At 49.7% G+C, this 17617-nt stretch overlaps 10 protein-coding genes across 10 annotated transcripts; 3 read left to right on the top strand and 7 right to left on the bottom strand.

Moving 5' to 3' along the window:
• Positions 1 to 180: 180 nt before the first annotated feature.
• Positions 181 to 1366, bottom strand: N7489_008788 (GTP cyclohydrolase II; the record flags this gene model as incomplete). Its single annotated transcript, XM_056714538.1, has 2 exons — positions 181 to 210; positions 269 to 1366. The coding sequence occupies 2 exons, from the start codon at positions 1364 to 1366 to the stop codon at positions 181 to 183; spliced, it is 1128 nt and encodes a 375-aa protein (XP_056562160.1).
• A 452-nt stretch (positions 1367 to 1818) lies between these two features.
• Positions 1819 to 2007, bottom strand: N7489_008787 (uncharacterized protein; the record flags this gene model as incomplete). Its single annotated transcript, XM_056714537.1, has 1 exon — positions 1819 to 2007. One exon carries the CDS (start codon positions 2005 to 2007, stop codon positions 1819 to 1821), a length of 189 nt encoding a protein of 62 aa, XP_056562159.1.
• A 297-nt stretch (positions 2008 to 2304) lies between these two features.
• On the bottom strand, positions 2305 to 3490 carry N7489_008786 (SAGA-associated factor 29 family protein; the record flags this gene model as incomplete). The annotated part of the gene is made up of 3 exons (XM_056714536.1): positions 2305 to 2587; positions 2656 to 3178; positions 3316 to 3490. The coding sequence occupies 3 exons, from the start codon at positions 3488 to 3490 to the stop codon at positions 2305 to 2307; spliced, it is 981 nt and encodes a 326-aa protein (XP_056562158.1).
• Positions 3491 to 4105: 615 nt separating this feature from the next.
• pmi1 (mannose-6-phosphate isomerase pmi1) lies at positions 4106 to 5708 on the top strand (the record flags this gene model as incomplete). Its single annotated transcript, XM_056714535.1, has 5 exons — positions 4106 to 4136; positions 4191 to 4211; positions 4267 to 4358; positions 4412 to 4649; positions 4714 to 5708. 5 exons carry the CDS (start codon positions 4106 to 4108, stop codon positions 5706 to 5708), a joined length of 1377 nt encoding a protein of 458 aa, XP_056562157.1.
• A 608-nt stretch (positions 5709 to 6316) lies between these two features.
• N7489_008784 (NO-inducible flavohemoprotein) lies at positions 6317 to 7609 on the bottom strand (the record flags this gene model as incomplete). Its single annotated transcript, XM_056714534.1, has 1 exon — positions 6317 to 7609. One exon carries the CDS (start codon positions 7607 to 7609, stop codon positions 6317 to 6319), a length of 1293 nt encoding a protein of 430 aa, XP_056562156.1.
• Positions 7610 to 9277: 1668 nt separating this feature from the next.
• On the top strand, positions 9278 to 10597 carry N7489_008783 (tetratricopeptide repeat protein; the record flags this gene model as incomplete). The annotated part of the gene is given in 4 exon segments (XM_056714533.1): positions 9278 to 9633; positions 9699 to 10132; positions 10144 to 10186; positions 10246 to 10597. 4 exon segments carry the CDS (start codon positions 9278 to 9280, stop codon positions 10595 to 10597), a joined length of 1185 nt encoding a protein of 394 aa, XP_056562155.1.
• An 887-nt stretch (positions 10598 to 11484) lies between these two features.
• N7489_008782 (uncharacterized protein) lies at positions 11485 to 12663 on the bottom strand (the record flags this gene model as incomplete). Its single annotated transcript, XM_056714532.1, has 1 exon — positions 11485 to 12663. One exon carries the CDS (start codon positions 12661 to 12663, stop codon positions 11485 to 11487), a length of 1179 nt encoding a protein of 392 aa, XP_056562154.1.
• Positions 12664 to 13367: 704 nt separating this feature from the next.
• On the bottom strand, positions 13368 to 14492 carry N7489_008781 (uncharacterized protein; the record flags this gene model as incomplete). The annotated part of the gene is made up of 1 exon (XM_056714531.1): positions 13368 to 14492. One exon carries the CDS (start codon positions 14490 to 14492, stop codon positions 13368 to 13370), a length of 1125 nt encoding a protein of 374 aa, XP_056562153.1.
• Positions 14493 to 14920: 428 nt separating this feature from the next.
• N7489_008780 (uncharacterized protein) lies at positions 14921 to 15358 on the bottom strand (the record flags this gene model as incomplete). The annotated part of the gene is made up of 2 exons (XM_056714530.1): positions 14921 to 15292; positions 15341 to 15358. The coding sequence occupies 2 exons, from the start codon at positions 15356 to 15358 to the stop codon at positions 14921 to 14923; spliced, it is 390 nt and encodes a 129-aa protein (XP_056562152.1).
• A 941-nt stretch (positions 15359 to 16299) lies between these two features.
• N7489_008779 (putative 6-hexanolactone hydrolase) lies at positions 16300 to 17586 on the top strand (the record flags this gene model as incomplete). The annotated part of the gene is made up of 3 exons (XM_056714529.1): positions 16300 to 16505; positions 16597 to 16742; positions 16874 to 17586. 3 exons carry the CDS (start codon positions 16300 to 16302, stop codon positions 17584 to 17586), a joined length of 1065 nt encoding a protein of 354 aa, XP_056562151.1.
• Between the last annotated feature and the right edge of the window lie 31 nt (positions 17587 to 17617).

Raw genomic sequence — 17617 nt, 5'->3', positions numbered from 1 at the left:
TCAACGCCATATACAACCTTAGGACAAGCCCAAAGGACCAGATTATGCACAAAGAGAAAGATTCGGTCGTGTCGATCATATACAAAGGCTTTTGTAAGTTCCGATGCAAGAAAGAAGGCATAAGCCAGATGAGAAGGGGAATGATGATGGGGCAAAGGTTTAAAGCGACAAGCTCAAGGATTATTGGATCATATGGCCCATTTTTGAGATCTATCCAAGTCGGTGTATTAGTATCAACTCCAAACCGGGCAATGATTTAAAAACATACCTTAGTATTAAGATAGCCTTCAATTTCAGAGCTCTTAATTCCTCTCTGACCGCCAGTCCGCCATGCCAATGGGATCATCGGCACCCGCTCTTTGACAAGAACTTCCCGGTTAGGGCCCTCGATAGCACGGACTTTATCGGGGTTATTGGTAAGTAGACGAATTCCCTCGGGGATGGCATCCACGCCACAACCGAGATCTTCCAAGATGGCAGTAGCCAGCCCATAGCTTCGGGCGTCAGCCGGATGGCGGAGCAAAAGGTTTGCCTCAACGGTATCCGACCCAAGATCCTGGAGATTGTATGCCTTCAACTTCTCTCCAAGACCGATTCCACGACCCTCCTGACGCAGGTAAACAATAACGCCGCCTGTCGAATGTGACGAGAGGGACTGGACCTCTGGCGGCGCATCAGAGGCAAGATCCTCAACAGGGAAAGACATCAAGCGCGCCGCCTCATCCAGCTGCTCGCCACAATCGCACCGCGCCGACCACGCCGTTTCTCCCGTATAACACTCCGAATGGATGCGCACAAGTGGCGGCTCGACTTGCTTTGGCGTCGAGGCTGAACCGGCCTGATCGTCATCATACCGGCTGCTGACTCGGCCCGGGTGCAATTTCCCAACGTACGCGCCGCGGATCATTCGGTCCATCTCGGTCTCCCCCGGCCGAACGCTGTCTAAGCTCCGGCTACGAATATTGTTCCCAAACACAATGGCCAAATGCTCTTTTCCATCCAAGTCATTGTGGTAGAGGTGCAGGAACATTTCCGCTCCATTGGTAGTTGGGATTCGCGCCCGCACAATACATTCCACTGCTGGAAGCTTCGAAAGTAATTTGGGGCCTTTAGCTACCTGGCTCTTATGCTGGACATCCGCTGCCTGGGTTTGGTGGAGGATTGCGGTGGGATTTAAATCCAGGTTCAATGTACCACCGGGGGTTGCAGGTGGGGTGAATGCTGGCGACAGGAATGAGTCTGGTAGGGCCGGGGTGTGTTCGCCCGCGATGCTCCCCTGACTCGAATCATCCGATTGTCCATCTGGTCTGACCCGGAGCGAATGCGGGGCGAGTTTCGGTGAGGCATGGGCCGGTAGGTCGGTCATTGCGACGGAGAGGCGGGGTATTCGGAAGGTGTGACGCGTTAGGCTCGCTGCAAAAGCTGTAATGTGCAGGGGTAGGAATTGAATGGCGCAGATGCATCAATCTGACGAAAATACAAAACAAAGTGTGTTAAATGGAAAGTTTTCAATCGCGAAGTAGACCATGCCCCGGCTATGCTCCCTCGGCATGAGGAGAAGAAAGCTGAGTCATCTCTATGTCACGGCTTACTCTAGCACATTCTCTCGGCCCTTGGTCCAGCCAGGAGAACGGTCAGCCAGAAGTTATAACATTGTTAAGCCTTAGATTTCGATCAGATTATAATTCCACGTGGCTTTCTAGTAGCCCGAAGTCAATGCATTGAATACCGTTCTCACTCTGCTTATATCAATCTGACAACTTCCTATGTCGAAGCCGACATCGGGGAAGAAAAAGGATGAACAATCACAGCAATTGATCACGCCACCAGTATTTGAAGTTGTATAGCGAGATAGGAACATCTATCACCAATCCTCTGGCCGTCTCCAGGGGCTTGGAAACTATATCCCTTGTCATACTTGTCCGTGTCGTACATATTCTTCGAGAATGAAATGTAGTAGCCATCGGTCTTCGCCGGGCTCGCCTCGGTGTGGCGGTCATCAGGCATTGTTTCGGTCCAGAAGTTGCATTATATGGGCCGTTCGTGGCGACGGCATCAGAGTTGAGCTTCTGCAGCATGATTGGAGTATCTAACTACCTGTCATCCGTAGATCCCTCGGTCCACTAAGCCAAGAACAGAAATTACCTAGGTATCGTAGTTTCAAAATAAAAGAGTTTGTTCGTTCTAACTAAAGTATCTAGTCAATATGAAAGCACCCCATATCCATGGTAGGCCTTCGAACTCCAGATAGCGCCGCGCTTAAATGGTATCATCATCACATCAGATCGTAGAAACAGTTTGAGATTACTTGCCCAGAATATCCAGCACAAATCGCCGGTCAACTTCCATTTCTTTGTCGTCCTCTTCGCCCTCAAACTTGAGACGATAGACGTCCTTCCTGGCCCCCATCACTTCCGCGCGATAGAAAGTGGTGGTGTCCGGGTATCGCGCGAGGACCTGCTTGCCAACCGGGTACGTAGACAAGTGGGCGCTGAGCTGAGGAATGGGAATGAGAGAGGCAGCGGTAGTCTTGTAAACCGCACCTTGCTCGCCATTCTCATTCGGCTCGGGATCCTGCACATCATATCTGAATCAGACATGACGCGTCAGTCAATATAAGTCGAGACCAAACGCAAACGACCTAACATCACTTACCGTTTCTTCGGCCCGTCGCCACTGACAGCCTTGATTATACATTGGATCCCCTCGCCCTCCACACCTTGTTTATTTTTGTTGTGTTTGAAGACAACCTCAGCCCCAACCACCAGTAAGCCACTCCGTTCTGCGACAGTGCCTTTGGTACCCTCTGACGGGCCTTCCTCGATCTTGACCATGATGTTATCCTGACGGCCCCCTTCGCGGGCTTGCGTGCTCGACGAGACGCTTCCGCTGCGTGGGACGGTCCCCTTTGAGCGAGCGGTCTTGTCAGCCCCCGAGGCACTGGGGGAGTCGGTCACCGAACCTTCGACTTCGTTTCTTTTCTTGCGAGACTTGTTGAAGGATGCGGACCTGTTCGGAGGTGCTTCGGCTTCAGATGCTTTGCGTAATGCAGTGAGCAGTTCTAGGTTTTTGATAACATCGCATGGCTCGTCCTGCATGATCGAGCGCTCGTCTTCGCTGAGCTTCTGGCTCAGGCGGAGCCAGCTGTCCAGTTGGTCGTGTTCAGCCATGGTTGGTTCTGGTTGGAAAATAAAGGTTAGTATATTATCAGTATATGCGATCAATCATGAGCTTGAAGTTGTTCGGACTAATCGCAAGCGAAGCGCATATTGGATTGTGGTATAGAGCTGAGGGGTCTAGCGCGGGGTTACTCACGGTTGCCATCATGCGCGATTTTGTCTACCAAAGCTTTAATCTGCGCAGATAATGAATTCTGCTGATCGAACTTCTCCTTAGATTTCCGAATATCCTGGCAGATCTTGGTCCAGAGCTCCAATTCCTCATTGTTGCCAAACCCGTTGTCTCTGGGTCGGGGGCGGTTGCGGGACATTCTCAGGCAGTTTATCAACAGGGTAGTGTAAACAATGTGCAAAGAGTATGAACAGCTTACTGCTGACCAGAAACTCTGGGTAATGAGATCTCCAGGTTTGAAGCACCAAGTTGTTGATTTGAAGGTTGGAGATGCGGTGATAAGGGCTCCGACCTCCGGGCGGTCGGGGTTAATACGCTAAACTACTTTGGGACAGGGCATTCTACCTAGGTAAGTCGATTGACGACCTCAGGAAGGTTGACAGTTGCATAATGTACTTCTCATCATCTCTATGGGTGTTGTTGTGATCTACTCGGGGAGACTTGGACCTTATAGAACCTATTTGAACTATACTGTCCCGATGCGGCTGTAGATTTTGGCTATAACTAGTAGGATGTTTGCGGAAGTCCCTCGTGAGGAATCCGTGACAGATTAGGATACTCCGTAAATCCCAGAAACAAAAAGCCGGGAATGGGAGTGAAACCAGACCAATATTTCCTATAAAGCTCTGAACGTGTGTCATAAGATATCATATAAGACCCTGTCCGACATCTCTCACCGGAGGCTTGGCGGGTAATTTCCAATACGAAGTCGCTGGTTGCCCCTCCGCTTTTTTCCCCAAACATCCATTTCAATATGCAGGTCCCACTACTTCGGCTGCAATGCGGTAAGGTTTGAGATGCCAAAGCAGATGGGACTTGGCTAACATATCTTCCTTTAGGCGTCAACAGCTATGACTGGGGTAAGCTTAGTACCACTTGCGACATTGTGTTCCCCGCACTAACGTCTCGTCATAGGCAAGGTCGGCAAAGAGTCGGCAGCGGCCAAGTATGCGGCCACAACAGCCGCCCCGGATTTTGCGATTGAGGCCGACAAGCCCTATGCCGAAGTAAGTGGGAGCTCGAGAGGAAGAATTGAACCCGATAGGCTCATAATTTATAGCTCTGGATGGGCACACATCCGTCCCTTCCCTCTAAAGATGTCGAGACCCAGCGTACCCTCCTTGAAATGGTTCAAGATAACCAGGCCCTGCTCTCGACGAATATCAGTGAACGATTTGGAGGCAAACTCCCATTCCTCTTCAAGGTGCTTTCCGTCCGCAAAGCGCTCAGTATCCAGGCCCACCCCAACAAGAAACTCGCGGAGCAGCTCCATGCCCGGGACCCAAAAAACTATCCCGGTAAGTGTACTTGGGATAACATTCGATTAATGACCTCCGGGAAAGATGGCTAATCGGCTCTAAGATGACAATCACAAGCCCGAAATGACCATTGCCATCACCCCGTTCGAAGGTGTGTGTGGCTTCCGTCCGCTCGCCGAGATCACGCACTTCCTCCACGCAGTGAAGCCTCTGCGCACCCTGGTTGGCGACCAGGCGGCGAGTGAGTTCGAGCAGAACGTCAAGGGCAACGAGAACTCAGATGATCCTGCTGTCGTCCAAAAGAACAAGGAAGCGCTACGCTCCCTCTTCACCACCCTGATGGAGTCCTCATCCGAGCAGATAGAGACAGCGTGCAAGGACCTTATCGCAGCCGCTGACAACAGCCCCGACAGTTTTGCGACTCTGGCAGGTGAGGTAGAGACGAACCCTACCAACCCCGCCGAGCTGGCTGCGCTTGCCAAGCGTCTGAACGGACAGTTCCCGAATGACATTGGCTCATTCATCTTCTTCTTCCTCAACTTCGTCAAGCTGCAGCCTGGCGAGGGCATGTTCCTGAAGGCAGATGACATTCACGCGTACATCTCCGGTGACATCATCGAGTGCATGGCGTCCTCTGACAACGTGGTGCGCGCGGGTTTCACCCCGAAATTCAAGGACGTCGACACCCTCACCAAGATGCTGACCTACTCCTACGCACCAATCGAAGAGCAGAAGATCCAGGCAACAGACTACCCGTATGCCATTCTGAACGCCACTGCTTACTCTGGCGCCTCGTCCGCGATTCTCTACGACCCTCCTATCGACGAGTTCAGCGTTGTCAAGACCGACTTGAACCGGACTGGCGCCAAGGCCACGTTTGACGGGATCGAAGGCCCCAGTATCTTCATTTGCACACGTGGCAAGGGCAAGATTACTGTTGGCAATAAGACCGAGGAGGTCCAGGAGGGCTACGTTTTCTTCGTCGGCGCTACAGCTGAATGTGTGGTTGAAAACACTGGCAGCGGTGAGGGCGACGATGATGTCTTTACAACCTACAAGGCATTCTGTGAATTGGCCCCGACCGGTGAGGCAAACTAGGTCAACGATAACTAAGTTGTCATATTCTAATCCGTGGCGTCAAGATGAAACACCCCGTTCTGGGATCGGCGCCAACCTGTGAAGCACATGGGAGATAGAGATAATATTCTGGTATGAAATAACAAAATACAAATCACAAAAATCACAAAAATCACGAAAGAATGAAATGACCAACCTGAAAGCGCTCGGGCTGTGCCACGATCCAAGTTCTTAGAGAATATTATACTAATGAGCCTCTAAATAGCCTGACCTCCGCACCAAATGGGGCATAGGAATTACTTGCTTGTTAAGTTCCAAGTCAGATTTCGCTTCATCAGTTTGTTGGTTCCCTATGCCCCAATATATATAAGCATTAGTGTAGTGCGGCGCAAGTGAGCCAAGGGGTTACGCTCAGGCATCTCAGGCGCTAACTGATGTTGGTAATATCATCTTTCATATTGATTTGGAGACTCTGTCCAGCGTTATTTGCATAGCACAGACATCCTCCATCACAACGCCATATTAGGGTAAAATACAGGGAACCGGACATACATATTCCACCAATATGCCCATGGAACAATAAGATAGTAAGGACTCCCGTCATCTTGGTCCATCTCTCGATCAACCAATCACTCGCTCGGAGATCCAAATACCTCCATATGAATGCGTTTAGGGTCCACACCTAAAGCCTCCAGATCCTTGCTTTGAGCATGCATGAACGGCTGAGGCCCACAGATATAATAATCTGCATCCGGGAGAACAGCCTTGTCCTTGATTCTCGTCAAATCCACCCGGCCTACATGGTCATAGTCTACCCCCTGCACGTCATTCTCGGCTGCGCTTTCATAGAAAACCATGCGACTAACTGACGGGTTTTCGGCCACGATCTGGATCAGATCATTCTTCATGGCATGGACGCGGCCATTTCGTGCCGCATGGATGAAGACAACTCGCCGTGCTTGGCCCTGCCGGCTGATGATGGTTTTCAACATAGACATCATGGGCGTGAGTCCCACCCCTCCACTTATCAGGACAGCGGGGGTAGTGGCGTTAATGTCGAGAACGAAATCGCCGAAAGGCATGCTCAAGTCCAACTCTGCACCTTCGGGCAGCGACTCATGAAGCACATTTGAAATTTGGCCAGCCGGCTTGGAATCCCTCGCGAACTCTCGTTTGACAGAAATCCGGAAGTGATTTTTGTTCGGCACGTCAGACAGGCTGTACTGACGGGGCTGGTAGGAGCCTAGTTCGGGAACGTAGCAGCGCACGCTGACAAACTGTCCGGGCTGATACGAGGGTAGAGCGCCCTTATCCACCGGAGTGAGATAAAAGGAAATGATTTCGTCACTCTCCGGGGTTTTCTTCGAGATGAAGAACTTCCGCCATCCTTTCCAGCCGCCGGGTGTCTTCGCGCCTTGCTGGTAGAGACCTTCCTCGAAGTTGATGAAAATGTCCGCGAGTTGCTGGTAGGCTGCCTTCCACGCATCGAGCACTTGCTCGTTAGCGGCTGGTCCTAGGACGTCTTTGATTGCGGCGAGCAAGTGTTCACCGACAATGGGGTACTGAGCAGGCGTGACCCCTAAGCTGGCATGCTTATGCCCGATGCGAGAAACGGCTGTGCTTAGGGCTTCGGGATGGTCAATGTTAACCGCATATGCCCACACAGCATGTGCCAAAGCTGCGGGTTGCTCGCCAGTTGTTTGGTGAACGGTGTTGAACATATTCTTGAGTTCGGGATTTTTCTCTAGCATGCGCTTATAAAAGAGGGTGGTGATCGTGACTCCATACTCCTCAAGGGCGGGAATGGTAGACTTCACGATCTGCTTTTGTTGTGCTGTGAGTGCCCTTCGGGGTACCGAGGCATAAGCCCTTTGGGCTAGTGACTGGAGCACTGGACGCCGGAAAAGAATTCGTGCGGACATATTGAGAATGCTGCAGACAAGACTGACTACAACTTGAAGAGGTTTGATTTGAGTCGACTGGAAATTTTCAGGTTCTCTCGGCGAGAGGTGTCATCGAACTTTATTATATACCTGCATGCATATGTACATAGTAGGACTAGTTTCCGAAAGTATACAAGCTAAAGCTCGGAGTCTAGTCCTTTTAGGGGTATACGTGGAGAAATACGGCTGGTTTTACCTCCAGGCAATTGCCCGTTAAGTTGGGCCTTGGGAATTTGATGTTTTGTCTGTTCTGGATTTGTATTACCGCGTTGGTGCGCGGGTCTATGACGCCGGACCTGAAGACGTCATCCATTATTGTCTAGGTAGCTTACATATATGGTCGACAAGTAACAGTGACCCGCCCGCAAGAATTCAAGGGGGAATTTGTACATAGAGGGCTTTCTCCGTCTATCTCCGCGGAGAACTATCTACCGTAAGAGGTTGAATGAATGAATCATCGCAGCGACTTATTTTGGGTCGTTAATGAAGGACCAGCGTAAGTCTTATTTTTATTCTTTTACCTACCTGAAGTAAAAATCCGTCGCTCTCTGAGAGGAGCTAAGTGTCGTTGTCCTTAATGGACACGAGGCTGCGCTGACGAGAGATAGGCCCCTTAAAGCTTTTATAGGCGAGAGAGTTCGAATATTCTGTAGAAACGTAGGGCCGAACATTACAATCTTGTTATTGTGAGAAGAAAGTCTACCGTGATAGGGACGTTGTTAGCCCTCCTGGGCAGTTTGTGCGGACTATCAGTTTTCGTCCAGGTGGTTCCACAGTGTTGGTATAAAGAGGATAGTTTCTAGGATATATACATACACTCATAGACTGTGCCATATTTCGCCTTCGAAAAGGTGCTATTGGATATTTGAATGTGACTGGGGAACCGAGACCTGGTATATCCCTGGGTACCGTTATAGATGCTCAGTGACCGGGTTTAATGATTGTGTAATGCTTAGGGTCGTGCAGTTTTAGTGGATCAAAAAGCGGCAAGGGGTGAGCACTAAACACGAAAGGGAAAACCATGTTTCGCAGCATAAAATCCGGTATGTAGGCGCTAAGTGCACGATCCTCTCGGCGTCTTTTTATAGCCCTAACTCAACCGCCACAGGAGGTGTTTGATTCATCGGATCACTTACTTGAATGAAATACTACAATACGTAGTAATGGCTGGGCAGTGATCATATTTAACAGGATGAATGATGCCTCGATTATTGTTGGATCTTAACAGAGCGGCGCTTGATTAAACATGTCCTTCGCACCTCGGGGGCAGTGGATTTTCAGGGCAGCCTATGGTGACCATCAGAACCTATGAAGGATTCAGGAGAGTGTTTCGCCGCCTGCCTTCTGATTGATCCATGTTGGCTGAACATTGTTCTCTACGTTGGATGGGCATATACTATGGCTTATAGAAGGGGTTCAGACCAACTGGCAGATGCCATTTATGAGCATTGTTATCTGCGCCTGACGTGAATATACGTTGGTTGATTATAGTCTCGTCAAAAAATCAATATAATCCCTTCAAGTTCCCGCATCACTCTTATATTTAAGGCCTCTCCTTCCGTTTCTTTGCGGAACAGATCATTCATCATCCTCGGATCGTCTCTCTTATTCTTCACTCTCATAATCTTGGTCTACAGTAAGCCCACGATGAGCCTTGCCGGTAAAAAGCCTCCTATCGCGGCCGTTGAAAGCGCCCTGTTATGCGCCCGAGTCAGATATGACAAGGTCACGCCGGAAGAAAAACAACTTCTTCTTTCCGATGCATCCCGACATGTTCTAAGCCAACTTCGTTCTAATCCATCCCTGCATGTCCCGGAGGAACTTGATCTCCAAAGAGCACCAGACTCTGCCGGCCCCCTCTCAAACATTGACCAGATCAAATCGGAATTGACACGCAATGCTCAACTAGTACGTGATTTATACTACCGCGCAAAAACAACGAACCCAGAAAATAGGTTCCAGATTACCCTCGAATTTCTGATCATGCTGGATGAAGCAGCAAGGTGAGCATCTTTCAGACCATGTGAATGATTTCTCGAATGCTGACAATATCAAGGTTAGCATACAGGGACCGCGATTTCGCATTGGGACTCACCCTGCTAGAAACTAGCCTCGAGATATTTTCCCGCTACTGGTCTGACGTTACCGGAGAGGAGAAAGCGAAATATGAGGAACGAACCAGGACGAAGTTCCTGCATGCAAGCATCAGGATTGCAATCAATGATTTTGACGTGGCACTCGAGCACATCCAAGGCGCGATAGAATACCTTGACCAAGGAGTGGTCGTTCTCTCTGAGGTATACAAGGGACGAGAGTGGCTTCTTTGGGGTTGCAAGGCGGAAGCGTTGGATGGCAAGGGCTGCTATGACCTGGCTGAAAGATACTATCGCAAGGCCCTCAGGCTCATGCCAGATAATGTCAAGTACACCAAATACCACGTGGGCTTGGGAAGGTGCCTGCTTTCGCAAGGAAGACGGAGGAGGGGAGATTGCACCTTCAGAGGTTTCTCATAGAACTGGAGGAGAAATTTGATGTGGATAACAAAGAATTCCCTCTGTAAGTGATACATGACCTTGTTTGTGACTCCTGGTCTTCTAACTGACGGGTATCCTCAGTGTTGGTTTTACCCTTTACTGGCTAGGCAACTCATGCTTCGATGCCGGCCATCTCTTAGAAGCAATCGAACTCCATGAGCGGGCTGTTCTGTGCTTGAAGTCATCGTTGGGCGAAGCCCACTCCATTTTTGGGATGGCAAGCTACGAACTTGCTATGGATTATTACAATCACATCACTACCCCATCTTTTGGTGTTGAGTCTTTAGAAGCCAAGTCTCTTCGTGAATCTGCGCTAGACCACCTGGAGACAGCGACGAAGGTATTTCGTTCCGGGAATGATAAAAAATATCGGGAGGCTGAGCTTACCCGCGCCTTGGGCCAAATCCGCCTAATACAGACGGTATCTTGTTGAAGGAAGAAGCGAATCAGGAATTGAGAAAGGATGGTCGACCCGGTTTAGCTAGGGCAGCAGTACACGGTTGGAGGTTGGAGGTCTTGTCTTACTTTGTTGATTTTGTGAGATTGTCATTTTCCGCGATGAAGTTGTAAATTGTTCATAGTGTTTATTGATAGGCGTGACGGGTTTGAATCGCAGGACGTATAATATACCCACAAAGGAAAACACAACTCCGAAGGCCAAAAGCACGATCATTAGGAGAGTAGCCTATAATTAGCAAGAAACAGGGAAGGCCACACAGAATTTCCTCCTAATCATACTGATGCACATGCGTGTGAATCACAACTCAGCTCTTTAGCACCAACGGTTAGAACATATATAGGTACTGTTTCACGGAGTAGAGACCCCTGGGCGGTTAGCGAAGATACCACTTGCAACGTGAGACTCCCTTAGATTGTTTGGGACTAATAATATAATAGGCTCCTGGAGAAAGATAGTGGGTTGAAGACCAAGGAGCAGGTAAGCGCCTACACTCTAACCAAGGTCTGTGTTATGGCAGTCCATCACTCTTTTGTACAGTCCAAAGGATCAAGACTGTCCACATTTTAGTCTATCTAGGTATCCGACACATTTCCGCATTTTTATGGATCAAACACGACTGATGAAAAAAAAAGATGATTTCCCTAGCGAACGGACCGAGTATTTACATATATAGATCAAGCATACGTAGCATTTCATACCAAATTAGTTGCCAAAAGAGTGATTTATCATAGGTTATCATTTTCAAAAGAGTGTTTTTCAATGGGGTGTAAAAGTAGCATACAAAAGACGGAAGAATAGCAAAAGCGTACCAAGTGGCGTCGAGAAGCGCTCTCAGATAAGTAGCATGATGGGTGTCTCAGTCAAATTTCAAAACATTGGTCACCTGGATACCAACAGGCATGATGTAATGCAGTAAGGTAGAATCTGTCAACCTCCAGCTGTGGCTGAAGCCCCGGCAGTATTTCGTCCCTATGTGAAGCAATCCAAGTGCGCCTGTCATAACCCCGAAATATGTCCGGGTGACGTTCGGAAAGTGAGTCGGCTTCAGTATGGTTCCCTAGCTTCCTGTGGAGATGTCCCACGTAAGCCAACGAGAACGACAGCGTGTATTTATTTATCGGTTCACTGTAAGGATCAGAAAGTTCCAATTCCGAATGCAAGAATCCCTGTGCCTCTCTCAACGCGATAGAGTAGAACTCATCTCGAGCTGTACTCAACCGTGTCGGATGGGGAGGCTGTTCCGAATGGAGAGCTTGTCCCAAGACTTCATTGAATACCTCAATGCTCTTGTCGTACCTTGCTTCCGCCTTATACTGACTGGCCTTGATTTCTATGGCATCCATTTCTTCGGGAGTAATCTTGCCAGTCTTCTGGTCCTCGTCGGCGTATTTACATATGTGTTCAGACCATCTCTGCCGCATGTGGTTTTGGACATTCCAGGCAAGGTCCATTGTCTTCTCGTTGAGGCGGAAATGTGATAGAAACATCCGAAGCGTCGCCAGCGAGAAGTTGGGAGAGCCATCGGTCATATGATTAACCTGACGGACATTCTCCCACAGGCATTCCATGTTAGGAATAAATGTCATCGTAGCAGAGGGTTTCGTCAACGAAAGATACGATATAAGAAACTGTAACCCATCCGCAGCCAACACAACCAGCCTTTCCCGCTCGGATTCGTCGAGTAGCTTTTGAGTCGATTCGCAGACTTCTGGTTCAATCGAAACCCTTTGAATGTATGAACCTGGTATGTCCTCGCACTTGAAAAGCTTATGTTCTTTCAAGACTGTAGATATCTTTCGCCAACTGGGATGATCGAACATCCCGTTGGGTAAAACGCATCGACGGTTCCATGGAAATTGGTATCCCGAGACATATCGTTTGCGTTGAATAGCAGCGATGAGAAACAACAGACTGAGACGTGATGTGCCAAAAACTGAAAAAAATGCGAAGAGCTTGAAAGCATCAGGCGAGGACGCTTTGAGCTCTTTCAGACCATCCCCTATGTGTTTATCCACAGATGGCATTCCGATGGCCTCCATTTTGCTGGGTTGGTGAGAATGGGATAAAGATAGTAGAAAGGTTCGAAGGGAAAGAAAGGTAGGTTCTTTAAGCTTCTCAGTCGGTCAGGGAGTAATGCTCTTGTGAGAGAAGAAGATGCTAAGGACCATAAGGACCGGAATCTGCCCCCTTATATACGAATCTTCACAACTGCAGTTTACCTTGGAGCAGGCTCGGACCCCATAGACAATAATATGATGGGCAAATATGCTCGACACGTCTCAAATTGTGATCCAATAGAACTATTGTTGGACTAAATGGCTCGAGCACTATGAGATTGGGAGACGAAGCCAACTCCAGGGCAATGAATCAGGTTCCTAGCCTGACGAGTACCCTTAGTTAGTTGGAATAATATATATTCGCTGGCGCGAGTACAAGTACTGAGAGTAGGAAAAGTTCGGCCCTCGACATCCAGTAGGAAGTTCTTTATAAGCCTTATTATTCGCTAGGGGGATGGCTTCTGAGACGGCCAACATCGTATTCTGTTCTAAATATACGTAGCTTCAACGTAAACGCAACATATTCATATGAAGTATATGAGTCGTGTCACAGCCATTATATCAAAACATTTGAATGTTTCCAAATCTCTTCGTTAATAGACCGATTATCTGACCAGGTGTGTATTTAGCACGCCGGTTAGCATTTTACATATTCAAACCCAGTGCACACAAGATGACGATATAGATCAAACGAAGCAGAACCCTGTCTCGTCCATGGTAACAGACGTTGCCCCCCACTGGCGCAGCATCCCGAGGATCCTCCCCTTCCACTCAGGATCCCTCCCCATCTCCCTCATCAAGAGATCATATCGATACAACAACTCAAAGCACATCTTCAGATAGTCCTTCATCTCCCTCCTCTCCTCATCATTTCCAAGACTCAATGGGTCCCACGACGGGATCCCAAAGCTACTAGGAACGCCCTTCGCATTCCAAAACAACCGATGTGGTATATTTTGAGCTGGATAGTCAAAATCAGCCAATCCCCAACCAATAAACCTCTCGAATGGCTCGGTGTCCGTCAGACAACCCGTACCATTCACAGATCCTGGTTTTGCATTGGCTTTGACAGAAGCAGCGATATTCAATAGCATATAAATTTCCAGAGCCACGTCAGCAACATGTGTCACACCGAAGCTATGACCCCAGCCTAGATTGTTTAAATCTGCTAATGGAATATCCTTATGGTTGGCCAGACGTAACAGAGCGAGCATCTCATTCGATATAATGAGCATTTTTACTGCATCGGCTAGGTACGCAGTGGAGGTGCTGTAGGGAGCTTCGTTGATCCAGTATTCGATATCCCGAAACTCCTCACATAGTGGATTTGATACCGCGGAGTTGGTCTCGTGCGGTCCAAGGTGGTACCTCTCTTCGATGGTGGGTAGAATAGACGAGTCATATAGAGGGCCACATGTTGGTAGAGCGTCAGGACGTGGGTATTTGGCTCGCTCTGTGGTTGAGAACTCCTCAATGGTCGAAATAAGAGCCCGCGTGAAATGGTTGAACTCGGGGGATTGACGATCAGCTAAGCGATCATGAATGATGAAATCCCTTTCGCGTATGCATGGGTTGCCCTTTATGAAGGCAAAGTGAGATGATACTGTATTCCAGGGGATCTTGTGATCTAGGTGCATGGTGATCTCGGCGTAAACAACTTTATGTTTGCAAGCACGCGACCTGGCCTCTACGTGACATCGCAGGCAAGTGGGTCGGCAGCCTTGGAACGTAAGGTTGCCCAGGTGGGACCAGAAGTCGCTGACTAAGTCCTCCGATCTTCCGACCTCGGGAGGTCTGCGTCTCCTCGCCATGTTTGACGGCTGCATCGGTGATCATTCGGGCTCTAACCGCAGCGGTGTTAGCCAGCTGGCGATCATGACTTTCGCGACCGCTCCAGAGAAAGACTTATCATGCTCACGGTTGAACTCGGAATCGTGAACAGAGCCTGGCGACGCGGCATTTATTACGCCCACAGAAGGCGGGACAACAGAGGCCAGATACGACAGGAAGAACTGTCCCAGCAGCTTGGAGATTATCATCCGATCCAGGGGGTCTAGCTTGGCGATCTTCTTATCGAGCGATGCCAGCAACGGAAATCTTTCCTTCTCCTTGAAGGCTGTCCACGCAGAGACCTCCGACGAGGCAATCGTAATCGACTCGGACCCCCTTGCCCGGCGCGCTTTTCCTTAACCACCGGAAGCAGTAGAATTGCCAGCAGGGCTGTCGAGAGATAATTGACCTAGATCATCTCATCATGGCCCGTTTTGGGGTTAAAGACACGGGTCGCGTTGGCGATGCCGATGTTCAGCACGACGATATTTAACCGGGAGAGGCTCTTGGTGCGCTCTGCAAAGGCGACGACAGAGTCATAGTCGGACCGGTCAAGTTCCCAGACCTCGATGCTAACGTTGGACAGATTCTGGCCAGCGGATAACTTCTTCTTCGCCGTCTGACCTCTCTCCTCACTGCGGACGGCAAGAATGAGCTTGCTCAGTCCCAGGTCGAGGAGCTGTCGGCTGGTTTCCCGGCCCACCCCCGTGTTGAATCGAGTCACCAAGGCAGTCTTGCCTGCAAGGCTGGCTCCCTGGACCGTGACAGGCTTGACGGTGAGCTAATTGTAAACGAAGCGAGGCACGCTGGCCTGCTTTTCCGGAGTCACGTCGAACTTGGTCCCCATTTCTTCAGCTGATGAGATGAGATATCAAAGGAGGTCCGTAAAGAGGGTCCATGCGGAGGGGAAGATTGGGGTCGATCAGCCTGAACCGACGATAAATTAGAAGTTGCCTAATTGACAAAGAGGAAGTTGCCAAGGATGTCAGATTTTAGTTCTTAGGGCGAACGTCATCTTCGGGTACTTCAGCCTTGAACCTGGAAATTGTATAGAATTCGTATTTGACTAATGTTACTGCTGACTGTATCGGGACAAGTCCACATATAGCGGCGTGGCCGTCCGGTCCCCATCTCGCAGGCACTCCGAGAGGGGATCAAGATCGATTCCTTCCCGAGGCCGTGAAGCTTCTGAGTGTCCTAATTGGGGAATCTGTAGCAGGGTCTCTAGCAGCCTCGACGAAATGTGACTAAATTCTCCTCCTTTGCGCAGCGCCTCGGGCTGTCTGCTGCACCCGTACCCTGGCGGCGAAGTATGCAAAGGCTGGGGACCCGTTGCTATTTTGAACGTTGCGTGCGTACACCAGTTTTACTAATCGTAAAATATATGCTCATAATATCTTCGGCATCTGTCCAACCTTGATGTGGTTCCCGAGGTCTGTTCCTGAGGTTTGTTAAACTCTTATGCAACTCTTACCTGGTTTCCTTTTTATATGCAGAAGGTAACTCGGATCCCAATCCCATAACCGATCAAGCTCACAGACAAAATCTCTAAGGAAGTGCCGTCGGCACGCCAAACCTGGCCCTAAGATGATACCTTGGAGACATCCGTCTATCCATGGATGGAACCCCTGTAGATCGGAGCAAAGCCAATCAGCGCCCATCGGGTTCGGGTCCTGCAGGCCCCACAGCCGAGGGAATCGATAGAGCGGGGGAGAAGCTATAAAGCCGACGCTCGGCTCAGCTCACTTTCCCATACCCCAAGAGCTTCAATCACTCGAAATCATAACCATGTCATCCAACCAAGATGTCCCCCAGCTTGGGTTTTGGGAAAAAGCAGATATCCCATTCCTGCACCTGTCAATGTACGCCAGCATGGTTTATGCTGCCATTACTGGCGTTTTCCGGGGTAAAGCCAGCCCCAAGCGCTATGATCACCATGTCTTGTCAGCTGTGATTCGGAAAATCGTTGATCGGAGATCGGATCGGCAGACACAGTATGTCCTTCTCTCTCGACGATTCTTCTGCACATGACTCCCAATAATACAACAATCAAACTGGGCAAGACATTGACCTATCGTCGAACAGGTATCTCAGTCTCCCAACTTCAGCAGCCTACGGAAGTGCCATGAAAAAGCGCGGTCTCCAACCCGAGAGCGTCACCCTCCCTCACAACACAGAGGGCCACTGGATCGGAAACAAGAATGCCAAGAACGTCATCGTCTACTACCACGGTGCGTTCCAACCTCGTGTAACATGGAGAAATCCGTCCACGGGTACCTGCAGAGCCAAAACCTAATCCAAACCCCCATATATCCACGAATAACAAGCAAAAATAACAAACAAAATACTAATAAAGAAACAGGCGGCGGTTTTGCCATTCCCGCCATCCCAGCCTACTTCGAATTCTGGCTCGATATACTACAAGCCCTGAATGAGACCGGCCACGATCTAGCCGTGTTCTTCCCGCGGTACACGCTAACCCCACACGCAGCATACCCAACCCAGCTCCGCCAAGCCGTCGAAGCCCTGCGCTACATCATCAACAAGACCGGCCGCTCACCAGCCAATGTGATTATCGGCGGGGACTCCGCAGGCGGGAACCTTACCGCAGCGACGCTGCTGCACCTGTCTCACCCGCACCCAGAGATCGAGCCACTGGCGCTGTCGGCGCCCTTGGCGGGCGTCTTTGCGTATGCGCCCTGGATTAACTTCAGTACGGAATGGCCGTCGATGAAGGATAATCTGTGGAAGGATATTATTACGCCGGACGTCTTGACGAGGTGGTCTGCTTCTTACCGCGCCGGTAATCTGGCAGATAATTGGAATGAGCCGCTTAACGCGCCGGCAGAGTGGTGGGATGGTGCGAAGACGGAGAGGATTTTGATTCTTGCTGGTGGGGATGAGATCTTGCTTTCACCTATTCAGGAGTTTGTGAAGAAGATTAAGTCGGTTTTTGAGGAGGTTACGTTTGTCGTTGGGTATGATGAGTCGCATGATGCGCCGTTTTATACTATGGTTAAGGAGGAGACTCAGACTGGTTCCGAGTTGCGGCAGTGGTTGGCCGCCCGGCTATGATTTATTCGCTGCCACATTGTTGTGGAGCAGA

The sequence above is a fragment of the Penicillium chrysogenum genome (genome assembly GCF_028827035.1).
Source record: "Penicillium chrysogenum strain IBT 35668 chromosome Unknown utg000005l_segment0_segment0, whole genome shotgun sequence".
In the NCBI taxonomy this organism is placed as follows: domain Eukaryota; kingdom Fungi; phylum Ascomycota; class Eurotiomycetes; order Eurotiales; family Aspergillaceae; genus Penicillium; species Penicillium chrysogenum.
Note: the sequence above shows the minus strand (reverse complement) of the source record. Positions and strands in the feature narration are given on the sequence as shown.